Genomic DNA, 26,913 nt, shown 5'->3' on the forward strand with positions numbered 1-26,913 from the left:
CAGTGAAGGTCACTTTGATAAAGTCATCTCCTCAGATCAACACACTGAGTCACCTTTCATTATGAACTTATTTTTATCTCTCCTTCTGAGTGGTCAATCTGAGTTACATCGATAGATCCTTCCATTTTTTTGACTACGCGGTCTTGTTGGGGTAACTTATGTCGATAACTCAAATTTGAAAATCATACAAATTGAGCTCCTCTTCATGAATGTTGATGCTTCCAATCCTCCATGGAGACTTCATATATGCTAATAAAATGTCAGATTCCATCACATAGGCCCAATCTTTGTCATGTGCAAAAATGCTCTTATAAGGATCCCAATACTATCATAATGAACATGTAGTTCCCACTCAGTGCCAACCCTTAACTTGCCCAAGTGATACTTGTCCATTCATAAATAGGTCACAGTTGGATTTTTCTGATACTGTAACATAGCTCCTACACATACAATCCAGCAGTAAATTCTCTTATGAGAGAAATATACATAGAATGCATTATTAAATAGCATAAAAATATTTTGCAAAAAATATGTGCTAACAGTGGCTCTTTCTAGGGATGTATGTTCCTTTTACAGACATAGCAAGATCTTAGCTATCTCTGGAAAGCAGACCAGTAAAAATAAATAAACAAAAACAGAAAATAAAGGCTACACTATTAAAGTACAAAGATACTCCTTGCTCCTTAAGAGAAGAAAAGCTTGAGATACTGTGCATGGACTAGAAACTCCTGAATTTCACCATCAACTTTTTACAAAAAGTATGAATTTTCTCCTCCTTTATCCATGATGATGTGTGTTCCTAGCCAAAGTTCTTCAAACTTTCCATGCTTGCCCTGGTCCTGGTCCTTTGCATTCCACTTGAGCACCCACTCTCCTTTTTTAAAAGTTCTGTCACAAGCTTTCTTATCATGCAATGCCTTTACCATTTTTTGCCTCTATATATTTTGTTCCTAAGCCTCTCTTCTATACTCATCCAATTCAACCAACTGGACCAGCTTATTTTCCATGAAATTAACTTCTTCTAGATATCTCTCTGAAACAAATTTATACACCAGGAGTAGGTTGTTTAGAGACAACCTTGGTTCTTTTCCATAAACAAGTTGATAAGGAGAAAACCCTGTGGACTTCTTGATTGTTACCCTATCTTCCCGTGCTGCCAAATTCAACTTTGAGTCCCATGCCCTTTTGTTGTCACCTAAAATTCTTTTAATGATCTTCAACAAATTTTTGTTACTAGATTCATCTTGTCCATTCCCTTGGGGATGATAAGGTGATGAATATGACAGAGTGATTCCATAACTTTCACAAAAGTCAACAAATTCTTTGGATCTAAAACACATCCCATTATCTACAACAATCTTGTGGGGTACCCAAAATCTTGTCAAAATATTCTCCAAAATAAACTTTGTCACTACCTTACTTGTAGTCTACCTTGTAGGAATTGCCTCTACCCATTTGGTAAAGTACTCAGTGGCTACCAAAATCCATTTGTGCCCTCCACTGGATTTATTTGCAATTTCACCTATGAAATCAATACCCCATATTTGAAAAGGTTCTTCAGTCTGCATGGGTCTAAGTGGAAGAGCTCCATTATATTTAAGCTTTCTTGAATTTTTTTGGCAAGCCTCACATTTTCTAATATAAGTATGACAATCCTTAAAGACTTGTGGCCAATAGTAACTGACATTGAGTATTTTATGGGTAGTAGTCTTTGTTGAAAAATGACCCCCACATACACCTTCATGCAATTCCTTTAAAACATATTGTGCTTGATGAACATCCAAACAAAATAAAAGGATACCATCCCTATTTTTCCAATATAAATCACCCTTAAGAAATACATACCTAGATGCTTGAATCTTAAGTGTTCTTTTCTGACTATCATTTGAATCCTCTAGACACTTCGTGTGTTTTAAAAAATAGATAATATTCTTATACCAAGGACACCTTTCAATGCTTATTGGAGCCTCCTCCAACTCTACCTGATTTATCTGTGCTGCTTCCAAATTTGATTATGCCATCAGTTTAGCCAAACCTTGACCTCTTACCAATTTAGTAATTTGGATGTCAATGTTGAAATCCTGGATTTGATTGATCCATCTACATCTTCTCCCAGTAGTTTCAGTCTACTTGAAAATATCCTTGACTGTTGCATTAGGAACATAGGCAATGACATTAGCTCCCACTAAATATGGTCTAAAAGATTTTACAACCTTTACTAGGGCATATGCTTGCATCTCATTTATATCATGATTTAACTCATAAGCTTGTAGTGTTTTGCTAAAAAACACCACTAGTTGTTCATGACCTTCATTATTCTTTTGTAACATAACCGCAACAATAGTATTAAATGAAGAAAAAGAAAATACTTGAAAAGGTTTAGAGAAATCAAGAGATTTAAGTACAGGTCCTTCCTTGATGGCCCTCTTAATGTTCACAAAAGCCTCAATTGCTTCATTAGTCCATTTTATATCTGCACCCCTTTTCAACATCTTTGCAATAGGTTTTACAATTTCAGAAAAATTTGACACAAACCTTCTCACAAAATTAATTTGTCCAAAGAATGACTGGATGGCTTTGACTATTTTAGGAATCTGAGTTTTATCAATGGTTGCAATTCTCAAAGGGCTAGTCCTTACTCCATTTTTAGATACAATATGACCAAGCAATTTACCTTCAATGACTCAAAAGTGACACTTTTTTGGATTTAGAGAAATACCATATTCTAGTGCTCTGATGAAAATCTTTTCTAGATCATGACAATGGTCCTCTTCTTTCTTGGAGTATGTTGTCATATCATCCTGGTATACAGCTAGAATGTAATCAATGAGGCCTTCAAAGGCTACATCCATGGCCCTTTGAAAATTAGCTCCAACATTGGTAAGTCCAAATGGCATCCTGACATACACATATGCTCGCCATGGTGTAGTGAAAGTTGTTTTGTATTTTTCTAATTCCTTAACCTTCACTTGATTGTAACCAGAGAACCTATCCATCATAGAGAGTAGCTCATTCCCTATTACTTTCTGTAGCAAAGCTTCCATGTTAGGAAAAGCATAATTATCTTTTAAAGATGATATATTCAAGTTTCTAAAGTCTACACACAATCTGATATCACCATTCTTCTTCCTAACAAGCACCAAGTTTGATACCCATGTGGAGTGCCTTATAGGCTTTATAATCCCTGCATTCCTCATCTTCATCAACTCTTCTTTCATTTTGGGAGCCAATGTGGGATTTATAGGCCTTTGCTTTTTCCTAAATGGTTTTTCATCTGGCTTCAGTGAGATTTCATGCTAGAACAAATCCTCTCTGTATGCCCTAAGGTCATCATATGACCAAGTGAACACATGTCTATATTTTCTTAACAGATTGATCAATGCAGTTATGATTTTTGGTGTAAAATTCTTCCCAGTGTAGACCTCTCTAGGGTTTTTTTCACTTCCCAAGTTTAATTTCTCCACTTCTTCACAACTTCCAGTGTTGGGCTTGAAATTCGCCATATCCTTATTGTCAAACATCTTCTCTAGTTCCACCAACCCTTTTGGAATCTTATTTGTTTTAAGTTGTAGATTGTATTTTCAAAATGGAGACTCCTTATCATTCTCCTCTTCCACATATGCATTCCAATCCATGTGTTGGCCCTCATACTGATCTTCACAAAATAAGAACTTCAGAAGATCCATGTCATCATCAAATATCTACCAGTTCTTTATGTTATCTAGCACTACAGGTCTAGTTTTTATTTCAACTTGGGTAATGTCATCAAAAGGAATATCGTTATGTTTTACTGCTAGGTTAGCCATAAAATATGCTAAAATATTGTAAGATCTTTCAGTCCATGTTATAGAAAATGCATCAAAAAGTTTAATAGAGTCCCATAACTCATTTTGTAACTTTGAAGCCTTACATTTTTAGTAGCAAACTTTTCCCTTACTTGAGATACAACTAACTCTAAATCACCATAAACTATTAGTAGTTTAATACCATATTTATTTACTATTCTAAGACCTAACAAGAGTGCCTCATACTCAGCAACATTGTTTGTACATTCAAAGGCTAACAAGAAAGAATATTTGAATGATATCCCATTAGGAGAAATAAAAACCACACCAGCTCCATTCCCTTCTTTACTGCAAGCACCATCAAAGTACATTTTCCAAATTTTATCCTCATTTGCTTTAATAGTGTCTTCAAGCTTAATTGTTTTGCATTGAATGGGTTTAGATATACTTACCTGAAAGTTATCCATATCTGATTGGAGAAAACATGTTGTTTCATTTGGAACAACTTCTTCTATTAGGTAGGATGATCTCGATTCTCTATCAATCCTTACATATGTTCCTCTTACCAGGATGGTTGCATATGACAGATCTAACTGAATGTGTCCCCCTACCAAATTTGACCATTGCCTTGATAGTAACATCCCATAATTGGCAGACACTTGAACAACTGTGATGTATGTCTTATATGATGCATCTGGGCATGCTGGAAATCAAAACTCCACATCCTTCATAATTCCAACAACTGGGACTGATCTATTATCCATAGCATAACATTTCCCATAGGGAGTGTCTGCATGCATCCCAAGTTCCTTCATGACATCTTCTGGCATTATGTTCACGACTGCACCTAAATCTATCATACAATTCTTAACCATTTTATTATTAATCAACAAGGTCAGATAAAAGGGATCAACCTAGGTAAGATTCTTGGTGATAGAAGTTCCCAAATAGACAACAGGTGGATCTTCAGCTTTTGTCTTATGATCCTCTTTATTAACTTCACGAACGTTAGACAAAATCTTGATTGTTTCATTTTTATAATCAGGGAATTTCATCACTTCAAGCAAGGGCAGAGATACTTTCACCTGCGATAAAGCTTGAGACATAAATGATCCATAATTTGAAACTAGCTTTCTAATCTACTTCTTTTCAATTGACTTTATCAATTTAGGAGGTTCTATTTGTTTGAACTTTTCTGTTGTACCTTCCTTTTCCTTCTTGGCGATGGTGTCTTTGTTTCCACTAGCTTTAAGAACCTTTACAAATATCTCGGATGGCTTACCTTTCTCTGGGTTCATTGTTATGTTCCTTAGCTAATAATTGCTTTTTACCTGTGCTACTATTTCCACAGTATAAGCTTTATTTTCTTCATCTCTTAGGTTTCTCAAGGAATGCACTAGCTCTTTATCATGGAACAATCTCCTCAAGGTTGGGGTATCTTCATCATCATCATCAATGAAAACTTGTTACACATTGTACTATTGGCTCTCTCTCCTCCATTGTACATCTGATGACTACTCCTTATCGAAATCCTCATCCCTACCCCAAAATGGATCCGATGAAAGTACATTCACTATGGGCTCATACTCATCCTCATGATTCTTTTCTTCTACTAAACCTTGAGCAATCATACATTGTTTTGCGGCATGGGGTGGATTGTAGAATTCACACCATGGATATTCCTCCACAAAATTGTTTTCTTTTTCAATGGATTTGGATTTTCCTTGTTTAGATTGGGCTTCATTGGCTTACCGTCTCTCTAGTTTGTGTTATATGGCATGTCGTGCAATCTTGGCCTACTGTAATTCATTGGATTCTTGCTTCTATATGGAGGTGGCTTCTCATTTCGGTTTTGGTTACCCTTCATATCTTTCAGCATGTCCATGATTTGGCTAAGCTCATCCTTCTTTGTAGCTCTAGGATTATATAGTTTTTCATCATCTCTCTTTCCGATTCTCCCAACATATTTTCTATTATTTTCAATGCTAGTGGATGTCTTAAATGCTTGCTCCAAGGTCATAGGCCTATGAGATAAAATCTCATAGTGAGCCTTGCTGTCAAAAGCACTCAAATAAAAGTCAATAAAAAATGAATCAACAAGTCTAATTTCCCTTGGTATTCTATTAAGCACTTTAATAAACCTCTTATTAAATTCAGAGACTGGTTGATTTTCATTTTTCAAGAAGATTTCACAAACTCCTGCCAGCTACCAATGCACTTGTCAAGAAGATTTTTGTACCATTCACCTGCATCCTCTATTAGAGACTAAACAAGAAATTTCATAAAAACATCTTCATAAGAGACTTCAAAATCTTTAATGGTATTCTTTACATTTATTACATGTTGTTCTACAGAATCGGTTCCATTGCCTATGAACTTAGGGATGGCTGACCTTAAATCATTTGAAATCTAATTTGGATATCCAACTATCCCACTAAAATCCAACTGTTTATACCTTTCAATGGTCATAGGTGGTCTGGAACCATAGTTGGTATTTTGATAGTTTCCATTTCCTCTATTGTTACCATTGTTTCCATTGTTGCCTCCACCACCATTTTGATTATTGTTATTTCTATTTCCATTGTTTCCATTACCATTGTTGCCATTATTTTCATTATTACCATTGTTACCTCTATTATTGCCATTACCATTTCCATTATTGTCATTATTTCCATTATTACTGTTGTTACCTCTATTATTACTTACATTGATGCTCCTATTGCTATTATTCCAGTTACCAGTATTTCCTCCATTGCTAGTTCTTCTTTCACTATTGTAATCATTGTATTGTCTATCATTATACTGGCTTGTATTCTCATTGTAGGGTATATTTTTCCATTTACCCCTTTTTTCGCAATTACTATTTGTATATGGTGAAAATGGATAACAATAATAACAATATTGAAAGGCTAAATGAATTCAACCACAAAACCCTAGCCTAACAATCAACAAAGATCCACCATAACATATGAAGATTACCTAAGACAATGCAAATCACATGAAATCACAAAGATTATACCATCACATGTCCAATAGGGTTTTGATCTCCATTCTTCCTATCTCCATTGATCTTGCTTGATATATTTGCTCTCAGATTTTATATGCACAAGAGTTCAACAAAGAACAGAATGTGGTTGCAAGTAGGATCGTAGTGTAGTCAATTGCATAAAAGATGATTAGCATGAATGATTAGGATGATTGATTAGGATGATTGATTAGGGTTTGATAATGAAGGAAGCATCTCCTTGTATAGAAGACACTATATGAAATGGAGGGATAAGATTGAGAGGTGTAAAAGGAGGTCGGCTATGATTAGAGGGTAGGTAAAAGAAATAATAAAATAATGAAAGGGGTAGGTGGTGTATGAACTAAGAGATGAATGACATGTGTCATGGGTAGAAAAGATTAATGAATTAATTAAATAAATAAAGATTTATTTAATTAATAGAAGAAGTGGGATCAATTAAATAAATAAGATATTTATTTAATTTAGGAAAATGATAATTTAAATAAATAAATGTATTTATTTAAATGAGAAATAAGGCTAGAAGAGGATAAATGAATTAATTAAATAAATAAAGATTTATTTAATTAATAGAAGAATTAAGATTAGATAATTAAATAAATAAAATATTTATTTAATTAGACTGGACAATTTTGGGTGTCTACATTTTGCCCCTCTTTGAGACAATGTGACTTGTCGCGTTGTTTCAAAGAAGATAAGATGAACTGATACAGAGTTGCCCCAAGATGGGAATGATATGCCCCCTCGAGAGATTGGATGAAAATGTGTGAAAAGACCACAGACAATCTCTCGATAAGAAAGAAAGGCTAGAATGGACTAACCAGATAAAGTGACAAAGTCACGGGATAATGAAGACTGACTCGGGAAACGAGGGCTAGGGTAGTCTATAAGATAGACCACGAGGGGAAAACATCCTCATTGTCATCCACACATCTAAGAGATCAGAGTGCAGAGCGAGATAGAGCAGCAGCAGTCAGCAAAGATGGCAATGGCTCACAGATTCGATTGCGTTCACCGATTCAAAGGCCAGCAGAGACAGGAGAGCCACTAAGTACCACAAAACCTCCTTGTACTTTGATGCATTTATTGTTGTCATTAATGCATACTAAGTAATGTAATAAATGCACGTTTATGTCAAAAAGCGCGTTTGTGTCCAAAAATGTGAATTTGTGTCTTCTAGGTCAAATCGGCAGTTCTGTGATGAACATATGCTGTCGATTGGATAAGCTGCTGAGGGGATACACTCAAGCAGGTCCTCTAGGAAGACTAGGATAGATCAAGGCACTTTGTGATGAACAGTGAGTACCAAGATAGAGTACTTTGTGATGAACAGGGAGTACTGAAATATGAGCAGCACTTTGTGATGAACAGGGAGTGCAAATGTGAGTAACACTTTGTGATGAACAGGGAGTGTCACACACGTAGTACTTTGTGATGAACAGTGAGTACCACTAGGATAAATAGCAACACTTTGTGATGAATAGTGAGTGTCACTAGGGTAGATAGCCATATGCATTTAGATAGCGAGTAGCATTTTGTGATAAACAGTGAATGCCACTATAACTAACATGATTGAGTTGTTTGACTGCAGGAGTATTTGCCGATGCTAGAGTCACGGGAGAGATTCCCATCGACGCAGAGGTTGCGACCTGAGTTGTCACTCGAGTACAGAGCTGCCATCGAGGAGATGGGTTTGAGACATGTGCTATATGTGCCTGAGTTTCGGGCAAACATGGGTATGCTGACTGCGCTGGCTGAGAGATGGCACTCTGAGACGTGCACGTTTGATCTGTCGATGGGTGAGATGATAGTCACCCTAGAGGATGTATATAGGATTATGCGGATACCGATTGATGGGGAGCTGATTCCGTACGATCAAGACGGAGACAGGGATGCCCTTAGACGAGTGTTCTAGGATCCAAGACTGGAGATGAGGGTGGGACACGTGGCATGGGATACCATGACATGGATAGGATTAGCACTACCAATAGTGTTGGCAAGAGTGATCAGTGAGTTCCTCTGTATCAGTTTTGTACCATTTTGTATAATGATGTAGACACCTGCGGGTGATTGTAGCCGTATGATTTTGACATCATTGTATCATGACACTTTATATATATATATGAGATGATTCATCTTTGCGGCAGCTATATGCATGTGTACCTATGTGATGAGATGTTCTTATGTGATGCTTATGATATGGATGCAAATATGTATATGATGCAATGTAATATTATTTTTTTTTGTTTGTTTATGTTTTATAGGTGTATGCATGATGCAAATGTGAATGTATGAAATGCTTATATGTGGTAATGCAGGTGCAACTACATGAAATGCAAATGTTTTTGGTGTGTCATTATACTCAGTCATGTGATAGCAGGCTACGCGGACTCGAGAAGGATGATGGAAGTCAATCAAGAAAGGGGGGATGAAAGACAGAAGATATGAAAGTGAAAGAGCTTCTTGTGCATTATCATCATTGAGCTTTAATATGGCAAGTAGGTTATGACAATCGAGGCATATGTTCGACCCAGAAAGTCATTGTACCTGTTTGCATGGAGATAAGACAGTCACAAACAAGGAATGCCCCAATTCATACTAGACTCACAGTGTCCTCATATCCTTGGACAAGTCATAGCATTACTAAGAGACAATCCACAGACAGCAAATACAAATAGGTGACGATACCCCATCCTCGCCTTTCTAGTCAAAAACATCCTGGAGATAGATTCTCTAGTCAAAGACATCCCGAAAAAGCTAAAAGACATATCACCAAAAATGATGAAATCAAAAGAAAACCAAGACTCGACACCAACATCCACTGTAGTCCTCAAGTTTAGTGTCTCTTGTCACTTGTATAAGTCTTATTTGATTGTGGTCACAATGTTTACTTTCACAGAAAGGATAGATAGCACTGAACCATAATGTTGTCTGAGTCTGTTGAAAGATTTGATTTGTTGAAGCCCATTCTTGCTGCTATCTCATCTGAAATTGGCTGAATCCATGAAACTGATACTTTATTGCGGAGAAGACGAAACTTTATTGCGGATCTGTGATGCAAATGTTGCTTTATTGCGGATTGTGTGCGAACAGACTGAAGGAAGTTGGAAGAAACTATACTCCTCGAAACATGTGATGTTCTCAGTTCCACACCCATTACTAGACGTAGGATTTGCCTTAGCCACATATAGGATCTGATTTATTATGGATGGAAAGGGGTGAAAAGGGATGGTTTATTATGAATGGCTAACCAATCTTGGGTAGATCAATTGACAAGCCATGATGGGAATGGGTAAGTTTGTTATGAATGAATAGGTTGTGAGTGTGTGCAAAGTGAAGTGATGAAAGAGAATCCTGAAGGAGGGAGGAGCAATGTCTCTACGCATGGCGCTGGTGACCCAGTTTTCACCATGGTACTTGCCCAAGGCACCACTGAAGTGGTTTTCACCGTTGGACGAAATTATTTCTCTTTACTTTTTTTCGATTTTTCAATGTTTTTTTTTTTTTTGTGTCACAAGGCGCCTGTTTGCCAGGTTTTCACCAAGTAACGATTTTTTTGTTTTATAATTTTTTTTGTATTTTTGAAATTTTTTGATTTTTTTTGTATTTTTGAAATTTTTGACTTTTTTTGTATTTTTAAAATTTTTGATTTTTTTGTATTTTTGAAATTTTTGAATTAGGATACTCTGAAGAGCTATGTGTAGAACCTGTGAAGGTGCATGTTGTTGATAGGATCCTCCAAAGGTTCACCTTCTGTAGTTGAGAGCTGATATGCACCAGATCCATATGCTGCTGTAATAATGTAAGGACCAAGCCAGTTTGGTTCGAACTTGCCCTTCTTCTCTTTGTCTTGTTGATTTTTAGGATCTTCTCTGAGAATCAAGTCACCTACCTCAAATGTGCGAGGCTTGACCTTGTGATTGTAGCTGCATTGTTCCTTGATTAAATGATGTGTAGCTCGAGTGACTGTCTTCCTTGATGAAGGAATTGAGATACAATTACTAGTGTGTGGACTACACAGGCCCGTATGCGTGTCACCTAAAGAAGTTCGGGCATCCCTGATAACAAATTCCCTTGAGGTAGCTCCATTAAAGGTCCATGATGTATCGCCAGAAGGGAATGGATTTGCGGAACAAGTGGATGAGTGATGAAGGCTTATGACTGTGAAAAGAAGTGAAAGTAGGATAGCATGATGGAGACTTAGGATCAACAAGTATGCTTTTTGACTTGAAATTTTAGAACTTTTGCCCCCAGTTATTTTGATATTAGGGGAGATCAACTCTTGCTCTTTTTCTTTTATAGGATTTTTATCCTTGAATTTGATTTTTGTAGAGTCCAATAGCTTTTGATTTTGATTTGGACTGAAGGACTTTTCTTTAGTTTTGACTTTTAGATTTTTCTTTTGAAAGCTTGATTTTTGATCCCCAATGAGTAAGGGCTTTTGTAATTCTTGTTTATCCAAGTCTGGAAGTGGAGTGGAAATGGAATGAGTGGATGATATGGTAAAGCTATGTGAGTCCTCAAGATGGCTGGCGATACACTCAATAGATTCTTTGTTGGAACCACTCTTAGGACTATTGATATCAAGAGTTGCTTGCATCGCTGGAGGAGATTTGCATTCAGACTTAGTAGCCACAACACTAGGTGGTTCATACCCAATTCCTTGCAAATTGTTCATAGATTGTTCTTGTCAACTGAATGTCTTAGGAGATAATGGGAGTTGATCAACATGAAAGATATACTCACCACATCCCATGTCTTTAATCTTGAATTTTTCTTTGAGCTCTGTTTGTTTTGATGTAGAAGCTTTCAATGATTCTGGATCCACATATGCTGAAGATGGAACAACTTCTCGATTAGCTGGAATTGTTATTTCTAATCTAGGTCGCAGATTGTTGCAATATATGAATGGATTTGGGTCAGCTTTGACGGTCACTTCAACTCCATTGTGTGGAAACTTGATACATCGATGATATGTAGATGGTACTGGGCTCATCTCATGAATCCAAGGACTTCCCAAAAGGATGTTATAAGTGAGATCTAGGTCTAGGACTTGACAAACCACATCCTTTGTAACTGGCCCAACTCTGAGAGGTAAGGTGACTGTGCCTTTGGATGAACGCTCTTCATCATCATATGCTTTAATGGTGATTTTGTTTGTAGAATTCATAGCTTTATCAGAATATCCCAATTGTGTGATAGTGCTTAATGTGCAAATGTTTAGACCTGCTCCTCCATCTATCAGGACTCTTTTTATTCGATGCTTGTGTATGAAGGCTTCAATGTGTAATGGTGCATTATGTGGCTGACTTACAGAGGCATCATTGGCTTCTGTGAATGTAAGGGAGTGTGGAATGGAAAGGTATCCCACCATGGCTTGAAACTGGTCCATGTTTAGATCAGTAGGAACGGCAGTGTCTCTCAAGACTTTGTCAAGAATAGCTTTATGTGAGGGGGATATGCGTAAGAGCTCAAGGATGGAGATGAGCGCGGGTGTTTTCCCTAACTGTTCTACAAGGTCATACTCAGGTTTGGTTGATGAAGAAGCGGTGTTTTTAGCTGGAGCACCTTGCAAAGTGAATTTACCTCGATGAGTTGTAACATTACATTCAGAGGTACGTTCGGAAGAAGATCCAATGCCTTTTAGGATAATCTTGGGTCTTTGGGTAAAATTCTCAGGCATTTTGTCCTTGATGATAATGGTAGAGACATAATTGTCCATCGAGATGTGATTGATAGCTGAATCATAGTTATAGGATGCTCTGGTATAGTTGGTTTGATCATCTGTGGCTTTAGCTTTTCCCTTGTCATGTTTTGGGAATGGTTCCTTAAACATCTCATGTTCTTTATTGGATGAATGTCCCTCAATCTCAATATCACCTCTATCAATGAGATCTTGTATGATGTTCTTCAACCGATGACAATTTCCGGTCTTATGACCCTTGCTCTTATGAAATTCACAATACTCATCATCATTCCACCAATTTGGTTTGACCTTTGGTTCATATGGCGGGAAATTTGGAATTGTGATCACCTTGTTTGCCACTAACTTCTTGAAAACTGACTCAAGTGGTTCTCCCAATGGGGTATACTTCCTTCATGATCTAGAAGTTGTTTGAGTATTCACTTGATTGTTTGTAGAACTTGATCCAGAAAAAATGAATTTGGGTCACACTGTGTTGGCATCAACAACACCATCATTGACTGTGTTCTTGTTTTTATTCCAAAATCTTGGCTTGTCTTTTCCTTTAAAGTCATCTTTGTTTTCCTTGAATATTTTAATGACTCCTTGTTCAATTAGGACCTTTTCTATCGCTAAGCCTTTTTCAATGACGTCCTTGAAGGTGGACAAACAAGCTTTCCTTAAGTCATAACCAATCTCTTTGTTAACATTTTGGGTGAACATTTCTACCATTTGTTTTTGTGGAATTTCACAAGAGCATCTGCTGGCTAGATTTCTCCATCTTTGTAAAAATGATGCAAAAGATTCTCCCTCTTTTTGCTTAGTATTGCACAAAGTAGTGACCGATATGTCTGTCTCTATGTTGTTTGAGAAATGTTGAATAAATGCCTCTGCTAAGTCACCCCATGACTTAATTCTAGGTGGAAGTTGGGAGTACCATTCCATAGCTTGATCACCTAAGCTTTGTGGGAATAATCTCATCAAATATGTCTCTTCTGCTGCTACCTCAATGCAAGCTGTGAAAAATTGTCTTATGTGTGCCTTAGGATCCCCTTTTCCTCTATACTTATCAAATTTAGGTGTCACAAAGTGTGTAGGAAAAGGAGGCATTGGAATGCTCTTGTCAAATGGATAAGGACATATGTCTCTCATTGTGTATGTTGGCTTCGGTGTATTTATGTCCTCCATTTTCTTTTGTAAGTCCCTAATTTGTTGCTCCAAATTGCTCTTAGGTGGAGATCGACTTCTTGGACCATACCCCATGCTTGAGGCACCAATTGGAGGAGGAGCATGTTGCATATATGGATGATATTGATCATACACATGTTCATATGGAGGAGGTCTATAGTGATGCTGCATATATGGAGCACTTGGTATAGATTCATGTTGAGGAACGAAATATCTATTTTGTCCATGTATACCATAGTCTACAGGCATGTCATGTTCTAATGTGTTACCCCCAAATTTGACACGAGGTTTCCTTGTGTCCAATTTTTGAGCATGCCTTTGAATATCCAATTGCTTTGGTGGTTGATCCTTAGCATTGGCATGTGATTGAGCATATCTGTCTGCATAAGACTTCCATAATGGTCTGCGAAGGTGGGTATCATATGTTTGACCATGTGTATGTGGGACCTCTGGTTTTTGAAGAAAAGCTAATGGTGATTCAGGTACCATATGTGGTCCTCTATTTCCTCCACTATTAGGTCTCCTTTGATCCATATTGGAGTGAGGTTGTTGCAAAGGTCTATGTTCCATTATTTGAGACATGTCAAAATCATGAGGTATCTTGGCTCCACTTTGTGCCATCATTTGTAAGAAGTATTGTCTATCCCTCCTCATTATTTCCTCAACCAATCGATTGAAATGGGGATTCATAATGGATTCTTCCACATCTGCTGAATGTACTAAAAAGTTGTCCACATTGTCATTATGTGTAGCATTGTTGTTTATAGTGTCCATGTTCTCAACATTTGGAATGTTTCTATAGACATCCATGTCAGGTAATGTAGTATGATCAGAATTGAAAAAGATATCATTGTCATACTCATAAGAACTCATGTTTGCGGACTCTTGAGCCTCTTTAGTTTCTCTCCTAGATTTTTGAAGACGGGTTTCAACCATGAACTAGGTATTGACCAAGATGTGAGAGACTAGATGAAAAATGGAAAGAGTATGGAAGACCAAGAGTTGAATGGAATGTAAATGAGTCTGAAGTGTACTTGCAATGTCCAAAGTGTAAGACCAAGTATGTATGTAGTAGAGTAGGTGTGACTTCCAAAGAGAGGATAGTTTCTCTTGATGAGGTAAGTTGACCTTGACTCTAAGTAAAACCAAATGAGACCCAAAGGTAAGAAACCTTGATGAGGGACCACTTAGCAAAGTGTTGTTGTATGTAGTGTGTTGACAAAGTATGATGAGGACAAGCAAGTGACCTTTTGACTCAAGTTTAGACAAATGTGAATGTAATGTAAGGTGTAAAGCAATGATGGATTTTGTGAGACCCAAGGACAGGTTGAATGCTAGATGAAAACCTGGAGAAATAACCTAGGAAGCTCAAGAATTCCAAAACTGATTGCTCTAGTTTGATGGACTATAAAAATTTTCCAATTTGCGAAGTTGTTGGTTGTGACGAAATCTGAATGTTTGATTGTTTTTCGTGACAAGAGGACACAATGTTGATGAGGACTCAATGTTTGCAAGTGTTTAGACTCAGAATGACTCCAAGAAAAGTGTGTTGTTTGATGTAAAAAAATGTTTTGCATACACTTGAAGACACAAAAGACACAATATTGTGTTGTTTGGTCTTGAATGGTTTGAATGTTTAAAATAAGTCAAGCACAATTCTTATGGCTGGCCAAGGCAATAGTTGTTGATCCCACATGAGGTTTTACCCTCGAGGCTACGCTATTCAGAGTGGATACTTAGATGCTTGACTTCACTGGCTCCACCCTCGACACTCACTTCTCGGGTCAGCCAAGCATCAGTCCCCACGAAAACTCCCCGTGGCAAACTTTGTATCTCTACTAAGAACCGTATGTGTGTGGGCCGCTACCAGAGGTCCGACCTCCTGCCCCAACAACTAGAAGGAAATGGGCTTCTAAAATTAAAAGGTGCTAGTAAGGGCATCCACTCATGTGGCCATACATGCAGCACTTTTAGCTTTGTAAATATAGAAGGATCCCAGTCAGTAGGGGTTACGCCCTACAAATGATCAAATAAATTTGATCAAATGAGTTTATGGGGAGACATAGTGTCGGTATGAACTAATCAGCACACGTTATCCATAGTTTCCACCATGAATACATTTGTTTATAGTGGTTCGGAAGAGGTGGATTTTCCTCGCTACCACTTGGGTCGTTCTCTTCTCACTAGTAGTCCTAATGACCACACAGGAAGACATGCCCTCTAAAGATTAAACAAAAAGAGCCTATTGCTCAAGACACAAAAGATAATGATTCAATTTTAGTGCACCAATTGAAGTGTTTACTAGTCTATGAAAACAAGGCACACAATAAAAATCCAAAAAACCCTTGTCAAGGACCTGCAACAAAAATTTATTAGTATTTTGGATTGTTTCAAATGATCACCCCTTCCTGCAAGCACACAAGTTAAGTAAATTTTAGATCCAAAAGACTTTGTGAAATAGGGGCCTTCAACAATGCGTTTTGTTGACCAATTCAAAGATTTGATTCATCATAAAAAAAGAAAACTAGTAAAATTTCAAGAGATTTCCAGAAATGTAAGAAAATCCAAAAAATTTGCTAATTTGCTCCAAAAATTAATTTTTTATGAAAAATCATAAAAAATTCATATAAAATGCAAAATCGATCCAAAAAATTTAAAATTTTTACTGGAGAGTCTTGATGGTCTTCCAAACCTGCACAAAAAATTTTCTACAACAAATCCAAGCATTTTGTGAGATATGAGTAAAATAATGCAAAACCATAATTTTCAAAGATATGATTTTTGAGGAATGATTTTGCATCAAATTTAAAATCACAAAGAATAGATCCTGTGTATAATTCTGAGAGATTTCCAAAAATGTAAGAAAATCCAAAAAATTCACTAATTTTCTCTCAAAATTAATTTTTATGAAAAAATCATAAAAAATTCATATAAAATGCAAAATCGATCCAAAAAATCTGAAATTTGTACTAAATAGTTTTGATACTTTTCGTGACCTGCACAAAACATTTGATGTCAAAATTCAAATCTATTTGTGATATCTGATCAAAATAAGGAAAAACCTTAATTTTTAAAGATCCGATTTTTAGGGAAATATTTTGCATCAAAATTAAATTCACAAAGAATAGATCCTATGTATAATTATGAGAGATTTCCAAAAATATAAGAAAATCCAAAAAATTCTCTCATTTTCTCTCAAAATTAATTTTTTATGAAAAATCATAAAAAATTAATAGAAAATGAAAATGTACTTCAAAAATTCTAAATTTTGGATTGAGAGCTCCTGGTACTTTCTTCAACCTACAAAACAAATTTGGTGCAAAATTTCCAATCCGTTTATGAGATATGATCAAATCTCTCCAAGATCTTGATTTTGTGTCCAAAACCCTAGCTGTACAAGGTTATTCTCCAAATTGTTTTACAAAATAGCAATATAGGGTTAGAAAAATCTGCAAAAACCATAAATCTAAGAAAAATCCATGTCCCACCGGGCGTGCCAAAATGTATATGGTGAAAATGGATAACAATAATAACAATATTGAAAGGCTAAATGAATTCAACCACAAAACCCTAGCCTAACAATCAACAAAGATCCACCATAACATATGAAGATTACCTAAGACAATGCAAATCACATGAAATCACAAAGATTATACCATCACATGTCCAATAGGGTTTTGATCTCCATTCTTCCTATCTCCATTGATCTTGCTTGATATATTTGCTCTCAGATTTTATATGCACAAGAGCTCAACAAAGAATGGAATGTGGTTGCAAGTAGGATCGTAGTGTAGTCAATTGCATAAAAGATGATTAGCATGAATGATTAGGATGATTGATTAGGATGATTGATTAGGGTTCGATAATGAAGGAAGCATCTCCTTATATAGAAGACACTATATGAAATGGAGGGATAAGATTGAGAGGTGTAAAAGGAGGTCAGCTATGATTAGAGGGTAGGTAAAAGAAATAATAAAATAATGAAAGGGGTAGGTAGTGTATGAATTAAGAGATGAATGACATGTGTCATGGGTAGAAAAGATTAATGAATTAATTAAATAAATAAAGATTTATTTAATTAATAGAAGAAGTGGGATCAATTAAATAAATAAGATATTTATTTAATTTAGGAAAATGATAATTTAAATAAATAAATGTATTTATTTAAATGAGAAATAAGGCTAGAAGAGGATAAATGAATTAATTAAATAAATAAAGATTTATTTAATTAATAGAAGAATTAAGCTTAGATAATTAAACAAATAAAATATTTATTTAATTAGACTGGACAATTTTGGGTGTCTACACTATTCAAAACATCAAACAATGGATTATCAAAGATCCTAAATGATTGTTTGATGTTTCTCATATGAGGGGGACTATACCTAGGGGTTGCTGGTCTACTTCCCTCAACTCTTCCTTTCTCTTCTTCAACCCCATTTGGCTTAGGGATTTGAATAGTATCTCTTTTTAATCTGAGCTTCTGCAATACCTAGTTTGATTGTCTCTTAAGAGCCTTTGCCATTTTGGATTCATCTGCATTTAAGTCATCCATTTTATGTATGACTACATCCCACTGCCTTTCCTCCTATTCCTCAGCAATTAGGGTTTCATCATGGTTGTCATTATTATCTTCTGCATTTATAGTATATAAAGGATTTTCCTCCGTATTTTCATAAAATTTATAACTAGATGAAGACCAATCCTCTCTGCTGGATCTCAAATTAACAGATTGGATAGGTTCTAAGGAAATGCCAACTCCTATGATTGAAACCTCCCATTGACTTGGCCAACTTATAAAATGAACCTATTTGGTTACTAACTCCCTCACTTTAGGCTCTGCAAGACCTCGGCAGGTACACCTATTCACTAGGCACTTTTGATGACTAATGCTTTTTATAGTAGATTGAGTATCTTGATCTAAATTTTTCCCTATCTCAGATAGGTGGCTTTTAGATGAGTTCAAGATTGTTGTTGTGAAATCTATTCGATCTTTGTGCTTGAAATTTATATGTATACACTATTGCTAATTGATTCTATATATCCTACTCAACTATTCCTATTGCTTTAAAGTAAAGGTAATTGATATGGTAAAAACATGTTGTTTATAAATGATCAATGCCTTTCCTCTTGTTTGGGCCTTAGAGTCTATTACTTGAATAGGACTTAATTTTACTTCTATGAGACAATATTTGAATCACCCCCTAGGTATATCTGTCAGTCAACTTTCCTTAAAAAGATCCGTTTTAATAGTCTTATGCTCTAATTTGCTCGAATGAATTTAACACTTACTTTAAGAGACCATTAAAGGAAGACTTACAAGGAATAGTTACAATCCACAAGTAGGCCTTTTATTCAAATTAATAGCAACATGAAAATAAACTTCACTAGGAAGATACAAGCAACCTTATCTTCTATGAGACAATATCATAGAACAACTGCCAATTGAAATAAACAACTCAAACCACATATGCACAGTAAAAATAGCTAATTATATTGATAGAGATTTGAAGTTACAAAAACTGCGAGAGTATATAGTATATCTATTTCTTATTTTTTCTTTTCTTTTACAAAAAACCTCTCATATATATGAGAACAAAAACTATCTTTATGAAAATTCATGTCTCTTCATAACATCAACAACTAGGTTGTATGTTCTTAACAAAGTTAAATAAAAATATATTAAGCATTCCCAAATGATTTATGTAATCATCCTCTCTATAGCCTCTGATATCAATGTTCTTCTTCTTCATCTCTGCCTTCAATAAAATATACTCAAAGATTATATGGTTGACATGAGGGGCCAAATATTTATCCTGATCCAATCTTGAGATGACTTGCTCTTTGATGCTAGCAAGCTCATTCCGTCATTGTTCCAATGATATCGATTCCCCCTCCTTGTAGATTGTTGGCATTCGTGAAGTGCTCCCATCATCTAGCGCTTGGAGGTCTTTGTTCAATGTATCTGCATATCTGTCATGTTCCTCCAAGTATGTTGTCCATTCTTCTCTCTCTTTAGGTGTCATGGTATCAACGTCGTTCATCACCTCTTGCAGCCATTTCCTTAATCTTTCATGCTCCCTTAAAGCCTTGACAATCCCAATATACACTTTCTAATACTGATATGCATGTGTTATCATGGTTCTAAACCTGTGTTCAATGATATCATTAACCAGTTTATCCATTTTTTATCAAGAACTTTCTACTTGTTTAACCAACTTCTCACTTTTAGTCTTCTAGTAGACAGTGTCTGTCAGAGCATCTATGACCTTTCGATAAGTCTCAAGTACCATATCCATTGTACCAATTCCTAGAGCAGAGCTTGATTGTAATATACTTTCTTGCAGCCATTGTATTTCTTCACTGGCCTTTTCATATAAACCTTTGTATGTGCAATTCTCCCTGACTAAGAATTAAACTTGATCTTGATTTAGTTTTGCCACATCCAAATTCAATTTGGCAGTGACCCTAGGGTCAGTTTTCCTAAATTGTTGAATCATTAAATGTCCAAAGGCCTCATCAATATTGACAAGTAATGGCCTTTTCTCCTTAGGGTACAGAGCCCACAACATAAGAGCTTTCTGATCTGGATCATATCCTGATCCCACGAAAATCTTATCTATTACATTTGGCATGATTTGTTTGTCCAACCCTTGTTTCTTTAGAGAACTAACAAACAACAAAGCAGATCTCATATCCCATCCTGAGTATATTATTACCCCAACATATTTAAGTAATAGCCTTCCCCTTTTAGGCCTCATTTCCTTCATGACTTGGTCTATTTTCTCCTGTAGTATTTTGAGCATCTCTTCCTTGATTTTCCCTTCTGTATTGGCTCTGACTAATGTCCCTTTGTACTAGCACATAAATGTGTTAAATTATTTGGTATGAATATTTATTGTCTGAAATGAATTCTTCATACTATAGTAACTTCACATTATTGATCTCCTATACACCATACTGGCTAGTTGCCAGACTTGTCTGCATGTTATAATCATATCTGGGTGGATACCCTTCTCTTGGTGAATCAACAAGGACATACTTGGAAATAGATTGAGGAGATATGTGTGCCAATGGCTCTGCATCCTTGTCGTCTTGTCTCCTGTTTTTAAAAACATACACAGGGACACCATTGAGAATTTCCAACTCATGTTGCATAAGTTTATTAACTTTGGCTAAGGGGTCATCTATCCCTTGCATAATATCCTCATTAATCTTTCCTCTACTAACCTTTCATTCGTAGGCCTTGGATACTCTGTCATATTTTGTCCTTTTCTCAATAGCTTCTTTCCTTTCCATATTTCTAATGAAATCATCAGGCATCAATGGAACATTCTCTATAGCCGTAAGGTTCTATGATGCTTTTGCTTCTCTCATATAACCTTCGGGGTTGAAGTTTGACCTAGGATCACCTTTTACCATCTTATAATAACCCAATTTATTCTACAATAAGCCATAGCTCATTGAACTTTTAACAATAAAATCTAAAAAAACTAATAACCTGGGCAGTATGGATTGTTTCCCATGATCCGTCAAGTGTTTAGCACTGGCTATTGACAACTGTCTAATAATCTCAAGGCAAGCTACTCTATTAGGCACTGTAATAGGTAGAAAATAATAATTTCCTTTAAACCCATACACCCTTATCTAAGTATAATCCAAAAAGCAGTACCAATATCCCCAATTATGTGTAATTGGAGTGTCTTCACATAACTCTTTTGGACTGAGAAATCTCAGAATTTCTGGAGATATAGAATTATCACATGGATAATCTAGCAATCTGTACAGTGTTTAAACGAAGAACTCTTCAAAGTGCCAATATTGACTATTGTTGTATCTCTAGTCCCACGAAGATAACCATAACTGTATAGACTTCCTTACTCCATCTTTATCATAAGCCCTGACGCATAACCCATCCAACCACAATCCTTTATCTTGTCCATTACAGAGTAATATATGCATTAGAAAAGAGTAATACTTTAAATGAACATTCACCATGTCTCCTTTCAAACTCTCCAAACCATGATTCACGACTTCAGATAAATAAGCAGAAAAATCAAATGCTCTAGGGTCCTTTGATTGCAAATCTGCATAGATTATCATAGCCATTATATCCATCAAGGGGGGGGGGGGGGGGGTTCTATTCCTAAGACCTGGGCTACACAATAAAATGTGTACTTGAAATAGGGGTAGAAAAGTTAACATCAAAGGGAGCTTTATCTCCTTCACCCTAATGGCACTGTTGATCCTACAATTTTTGGTCTCTGGATAGGGAGTCTCCACCTCTTATATATATCTTCCATATTAAAATACTCCTGAGTAAGCTTGCTAGTATCTATCTTTTCTTCAAATCCCCAATCTAAGTGAAATAGACTTTCTATAACTTCTTTAGTGATGGACACTATTGGTTTCCCCATATAATCATATATGGTTTTTGTCCTGGAGTCATAATTGTTGGCTAGAGATTTCATAAGTTCAACATTTACAAAAACATTGGGTACTGCCAATTTCCCTAGGTTCAATCTCCACAAATTATTTATAGGCTCTGGAGCATTTCTTCGCACATATCCGAAGGTGAACAATCCATGCCCTCTAATCTCTATCCAAATGTCTCCCAAATTTTCAAACCTATCCTGCAAGCCCTTGTCATCTGTTTTAATCTTTTTGGACTGATGGCTCGAGGCAGGGAAGTGGTCTAATAGGTCTTTGTCTAATGGGCGACCTTCCTTCTTCTACCTTTTTGGTTTTTCCTCTCCAGACTGGGTTTCCTTAGGTTTCCTAGCTCTGGTTTTCTTAGATGAAGAGGCTTCCATTATAAGTACAAAGCTCAGAAATAGGGAACTTACTTGGAGTTTTGGACCTTCTAATTGTTGAAGACTCTCTATGAATTCTTCTAACCAATGCTGCCTAAATTGTCCTCTTCCTTGTCATTTTATTACAATTTTATAGTAGTTTCATCAGTTATATCCACCTGTTATGTAACAATCATGAACTCACTTGTTTTTAATTTATGAGGATGGGACTTCATTTAATTATGGAATGATTTTGTGGCAAAAGTTAATTACTTCTTATAACAGTTCCTTTTCTCTTTCTTCGATGCTCATTTATGGTATGATTTTATCGTTTACTTCGATGAAACTATGTTCTTCGGCAGTGTCCCTTTCTTTCTTATCGAAAGGTCCCCTTTCATCGAACTTACTTTTGTTTCGATGAAAGTATTTTTATCGCTATTGTGTTGTAGGTTTTCATTGAATCATCATTTTCATAAAAAATGGATCCCATTCATTTTTATTCCAAGTGATCATCTTCGATGTGAACCTTTGTCGTTTCATCGAAACAATTTTTTTGATGAAAGCCATGCCATCGTTATACCTTGAAATAGTTTATCCGATGCGTGAGTTCTATTGATGAAAAGTCATTGATGACTGGCCTCCATGTCTTACTCGATATCACTGTGTTGATGAAACTTTTCATTTCGCCAAGAGCCAAAAACCCTCCTTTGATGACTCGCTTCCGTCGATGACATTTTACTTTATCGATAAGACTTTAGACATCAACCTAATGCTTTATTGGTTCTTTGAAACTCACATCTCTTCGAAATACTATTGTTCATGGCATTTCAATATGTTTCTTCTATACATTTTGTGATAGAAACAATGACTTTAGTGAATCCATTTTGAGTCTTATCGTGGCCACAATCCCTTTGATGGTTCATATTATAAAGGAAACATTTATCAATTTCTTCGATACAATAGATATATTTTTTTGGTGGGACTAAGCTTTTCGGTGAGAGTTTATTTTTCTCACTGGATGGTCGAATTTGGCTGATAGGAGTTGTGAGCCTAATGTCGATGAAAGTTCAAAGGTTTCTATAGAAATTCTTAGGGGTATACTTAATCATTTTTTTTTTTTTTAAACTTTTGTTACTTCTAAAGAGATTAGGCAATATCTTGTCTGTGAATATATTGTATAACAATGGCTCTGATTGGGATGGAGGTATACTATGGGTGCCTTCAAGAATTCAAAATCTTTGGTGAATGAACACACATCACTGAGAGATTATGGTATTTACAATGAAAAGTGGGTCCTAATCTACTGTACATGGAAATATATTTCTCTGTTTAAGAGAAAAATTTCTTCAAGAATTGTCCATGTACTGGAAATTATTGATTCTCTCTTGTTGCACTATGTATGAAATATGAGTCCTCTCCTGCCTTTTCCATAATTATGTATGGCGCAAGCCAAAGAGCTTCAAATTTTCCGTGCTTGCCTTTTTCTTGATTTCTTGAATCCCACATTAGGACCCAATCATCTATCTCAATTTTTTTGTTTGTTGCCTTTCTGGCATACAATTTCTTCATCTGATTTTATGCTTTGATATTTTGTCTCTGAGCTTTTGTCCTGATTTCATCCAGTTCTATCAATTGCACAAGCCTTTCTCGCAGAGGATCCACAACATCAATTTCTTCTTGTACTATAAATTTATGAATGGACAAGATATTGTCAAGGGGGAGTCTAGTCTTCTTACCATAGACCAATTCAAATGGGGACCTTCCTGTGGATTTTTTTACTGTTATCTTGTCTACCCAAAGTGCCAAATTTAGTTTTGAATCCCAAGCCCTTTTATTTTGTCCCAACACACTTTTAACTATTTTGAGAATATTCTTATTGTTAGATTTAGCCTGTTCATTACCTTGAGGATGGTAAGGGGATGAATGTGATATCTTAATGCCATATTCCTCACAAAATGTATTAAATTCTTCAAATCTAAAACACATACCGTTATCAGTAATGATTCTTGTAGGGACACCAAACCTGGTAGTAGTATTTTCCATCAATCACCACTTTAATAGTAGCATCTCTAGTAGGGATTTCTTCTACCCATTTAGTAAGGTAATCAGTAGCTACCAATATCCATCTATGTCCCCTACTTGACCTATCAGATATTTCCCCTATAAAATCCAACCCCCATTGTTGGAAGGGTTCTTCAGCTTGCATGGGTCTCAATGGGAGTGTCCCTTGGTACTTCATTTTTCTTGAGAACTTTTGGTAGGATTCACCCTTCCTGACACACTTATAAGAATCATTGAACAAATGTGGCCAGTAATATCTAGCCCTTAGTATTTTAGGGGTTGTAGTCTTGGCAGAGAAATGACCACCACACACTCCACTATGCATTTCCTACAAGATTTTTTCTGCTTGATATTCATCTAAACAAAGTAGTAATATTCCATCTCTATTCTTCCAATATAAATCACCATTAACTATCACATACTTTGAAGATTGCAATTTTCAAAGTCCTCTTTTGATTTTCAGTCATGCCATCTAGACACTTCATATGTTTGAGGTAATACATAATGTCTTTGTACCATGTTGTATGTTCAATACTAAAATTAGCTTCTTTCAACCTGATTTAATTTATTTGTGACTTCTTAATATCTGCTTCAGCCATGATTTTAGCTAATTCTTGTCCTTTTATGACTTGTGAAATCTTAAGCTCAATGTCAAACTCTTGAATTTGATTTATCCATTTACATCTTTTCCCTGTAACCTCAATTTGTCTAAACATATCTTTCACCGCTACGCTACGGACATAACCTATCACCTTTTCCCCCACCAAATATGGCCTAAAGTGTTTGATTTCTTTTACAAGGGCATAGGCTTTCTTTTCATTTATCTCATACTTTATTTCAGTAGGGCTCAATGATTTGTTGAAATATGCAATTGGTTGATCACAACCATCTTTATTCTTTTGTAATAGTACCGTTGCTACTATGTGACAAGAAGCAAAGGAGAATATAAAAAATGGTTTACTAAAATCTAGTGTTATCAACACAGGTGCTTTAGTTATTGCCCTCTTGATGGCTATAAATGCATCCAATGCTTCAACAATCTAGTCTATTTTAGCTACCTTTTGTAACATCCGCACTATAGGTTTTACAATATTTGCAAAATTCAAGATAAATCTTTTGAAAAAGTTTATTTGTCCTAGGAATGACTGAATGGCCATAACGGTTTTCGGGATAGGGACTTCATTGATTGCAACCACCCTCTATGGATCAATTCTTACTCCTTTAGATACTATATGTCCTAAAAGCTTTCCTTCTTCAACCCCAAAATGACATTTCTTCAGGTTAAGTGATATCCCATATTCCAAAGCCCTTTTAAAGATTTTTTTCCAAGTGGTTGCAATGGTCCTCTGCCTCCTTTGAGTAGGTAGTCAAGTCATCCTGATATATCACCATGATCACATCTATCAATTCTGTGAATACTACATCCATTACTCTCTAGAAAGTTTCTCCTGCATTAGTCAATCCAAATGGCATCCTAGCATACACGTAAGTGCCCCATGGTGTTGTGAAAGTTGTTTTATATTGTTCTTCTTCCTTGAATTTTACCTGATTATAACCATAAAATCCATCCATCATGGATAGCATCTCACATCCGGTTACCTTCTACAATATGGTGTCCATATTTGGTAGAGGGTAATTGTCCTTCAATGATGATATGTTCAGATTTCTAAAATCCACACATAGTCTTATTTCTCCATTCTTTTTTCTGATAGGTACCAAATTTGAAACCCAAGTAGAATACTTGCATGGTTTAATTATTCCTGCATCTTTCATTTTAATTATTTCTTCTCTCATTATGGGTAACAATGTAGGATTTAAAGGCCTTTGTTTCTGTCTGAATGGTTTAGCGTCTAGTTTGAATGGTATCTGATGTTGAAATAAGTCTTCTCTGTAGGCTTTAAGATCATCATATGACCAAGAAAACACATGTCTATATTTCCTGAGTAAAATCACCAATTCTTGCTTCATTGTAGGGGTTAACCTCCTCCCAATGTACACATGTCTTGGGGATTCTTCATTGCCCAAATTAACCTTCTCAACATCACTTTCTTTGGCCGGAGTTACTTTTGTTTCCATAAAAGTTCTTTCTAATGCCACTAAACCTTTTAGTAATTTATTAGATTTCAATTGTATGATTTGTTGTCCAAATAAAGTTTCTTTATCATTAGTCCTTTCCACAAAGTCATTAAAGTTAATGGCCTTGGCCTCATAATGGTCTACACATTGTAATAAGTTTAATAGATTAGCATCATCTTGGAATATCTTCCAATTATATAAGTTATTAGAAATGAAAGGTCTGACTTTTATCTCCACCTCAGATATTCCATTCAATGTCACATCATTCTCCTTCAATGCAACATTTGCTAAGAAACCAGCCAT

General features: G+C 35.9%; 1 protein-coding gene across 1 annotated transcript; it reads right to left on the minus strand.

The window, feature by feature from the left end:
• Nucleotides 1-5,544: 5,544 nt before the first annotated feature.
• LOC131067837 (uncharacterized) lies at nt 5,545-26,913 on the minus strand. The gene is made up of 3 exons (XM_059210406.1): nt 26,516-26,913; nt 6,241-6,645; nt 5,545-5,839 (listed from the first exon to the last, which is right to left on the minus strand). The coding sequence occupies exons 1-3, from the start codon at nt 26,911-26,913 to the stop codon at nt 5,545-5,547; spliced, it is 1,098 nt and encodes a 365-aa protein (XP_059066389.1).

This window comes from Cryptomeria japonica, chromosome 8, assembly GCF_030272615.1.
Source record: "Cryptomeria japonica chromosome 8, Sugi_1.0, whole genome shotgun sequence".
NCBI lineage: Eukaryota > Viridiplantae > Streptophyta > Pinopsida > Cupressales > Cupressaceae > Cryptomeria > Cryptomeria japonica.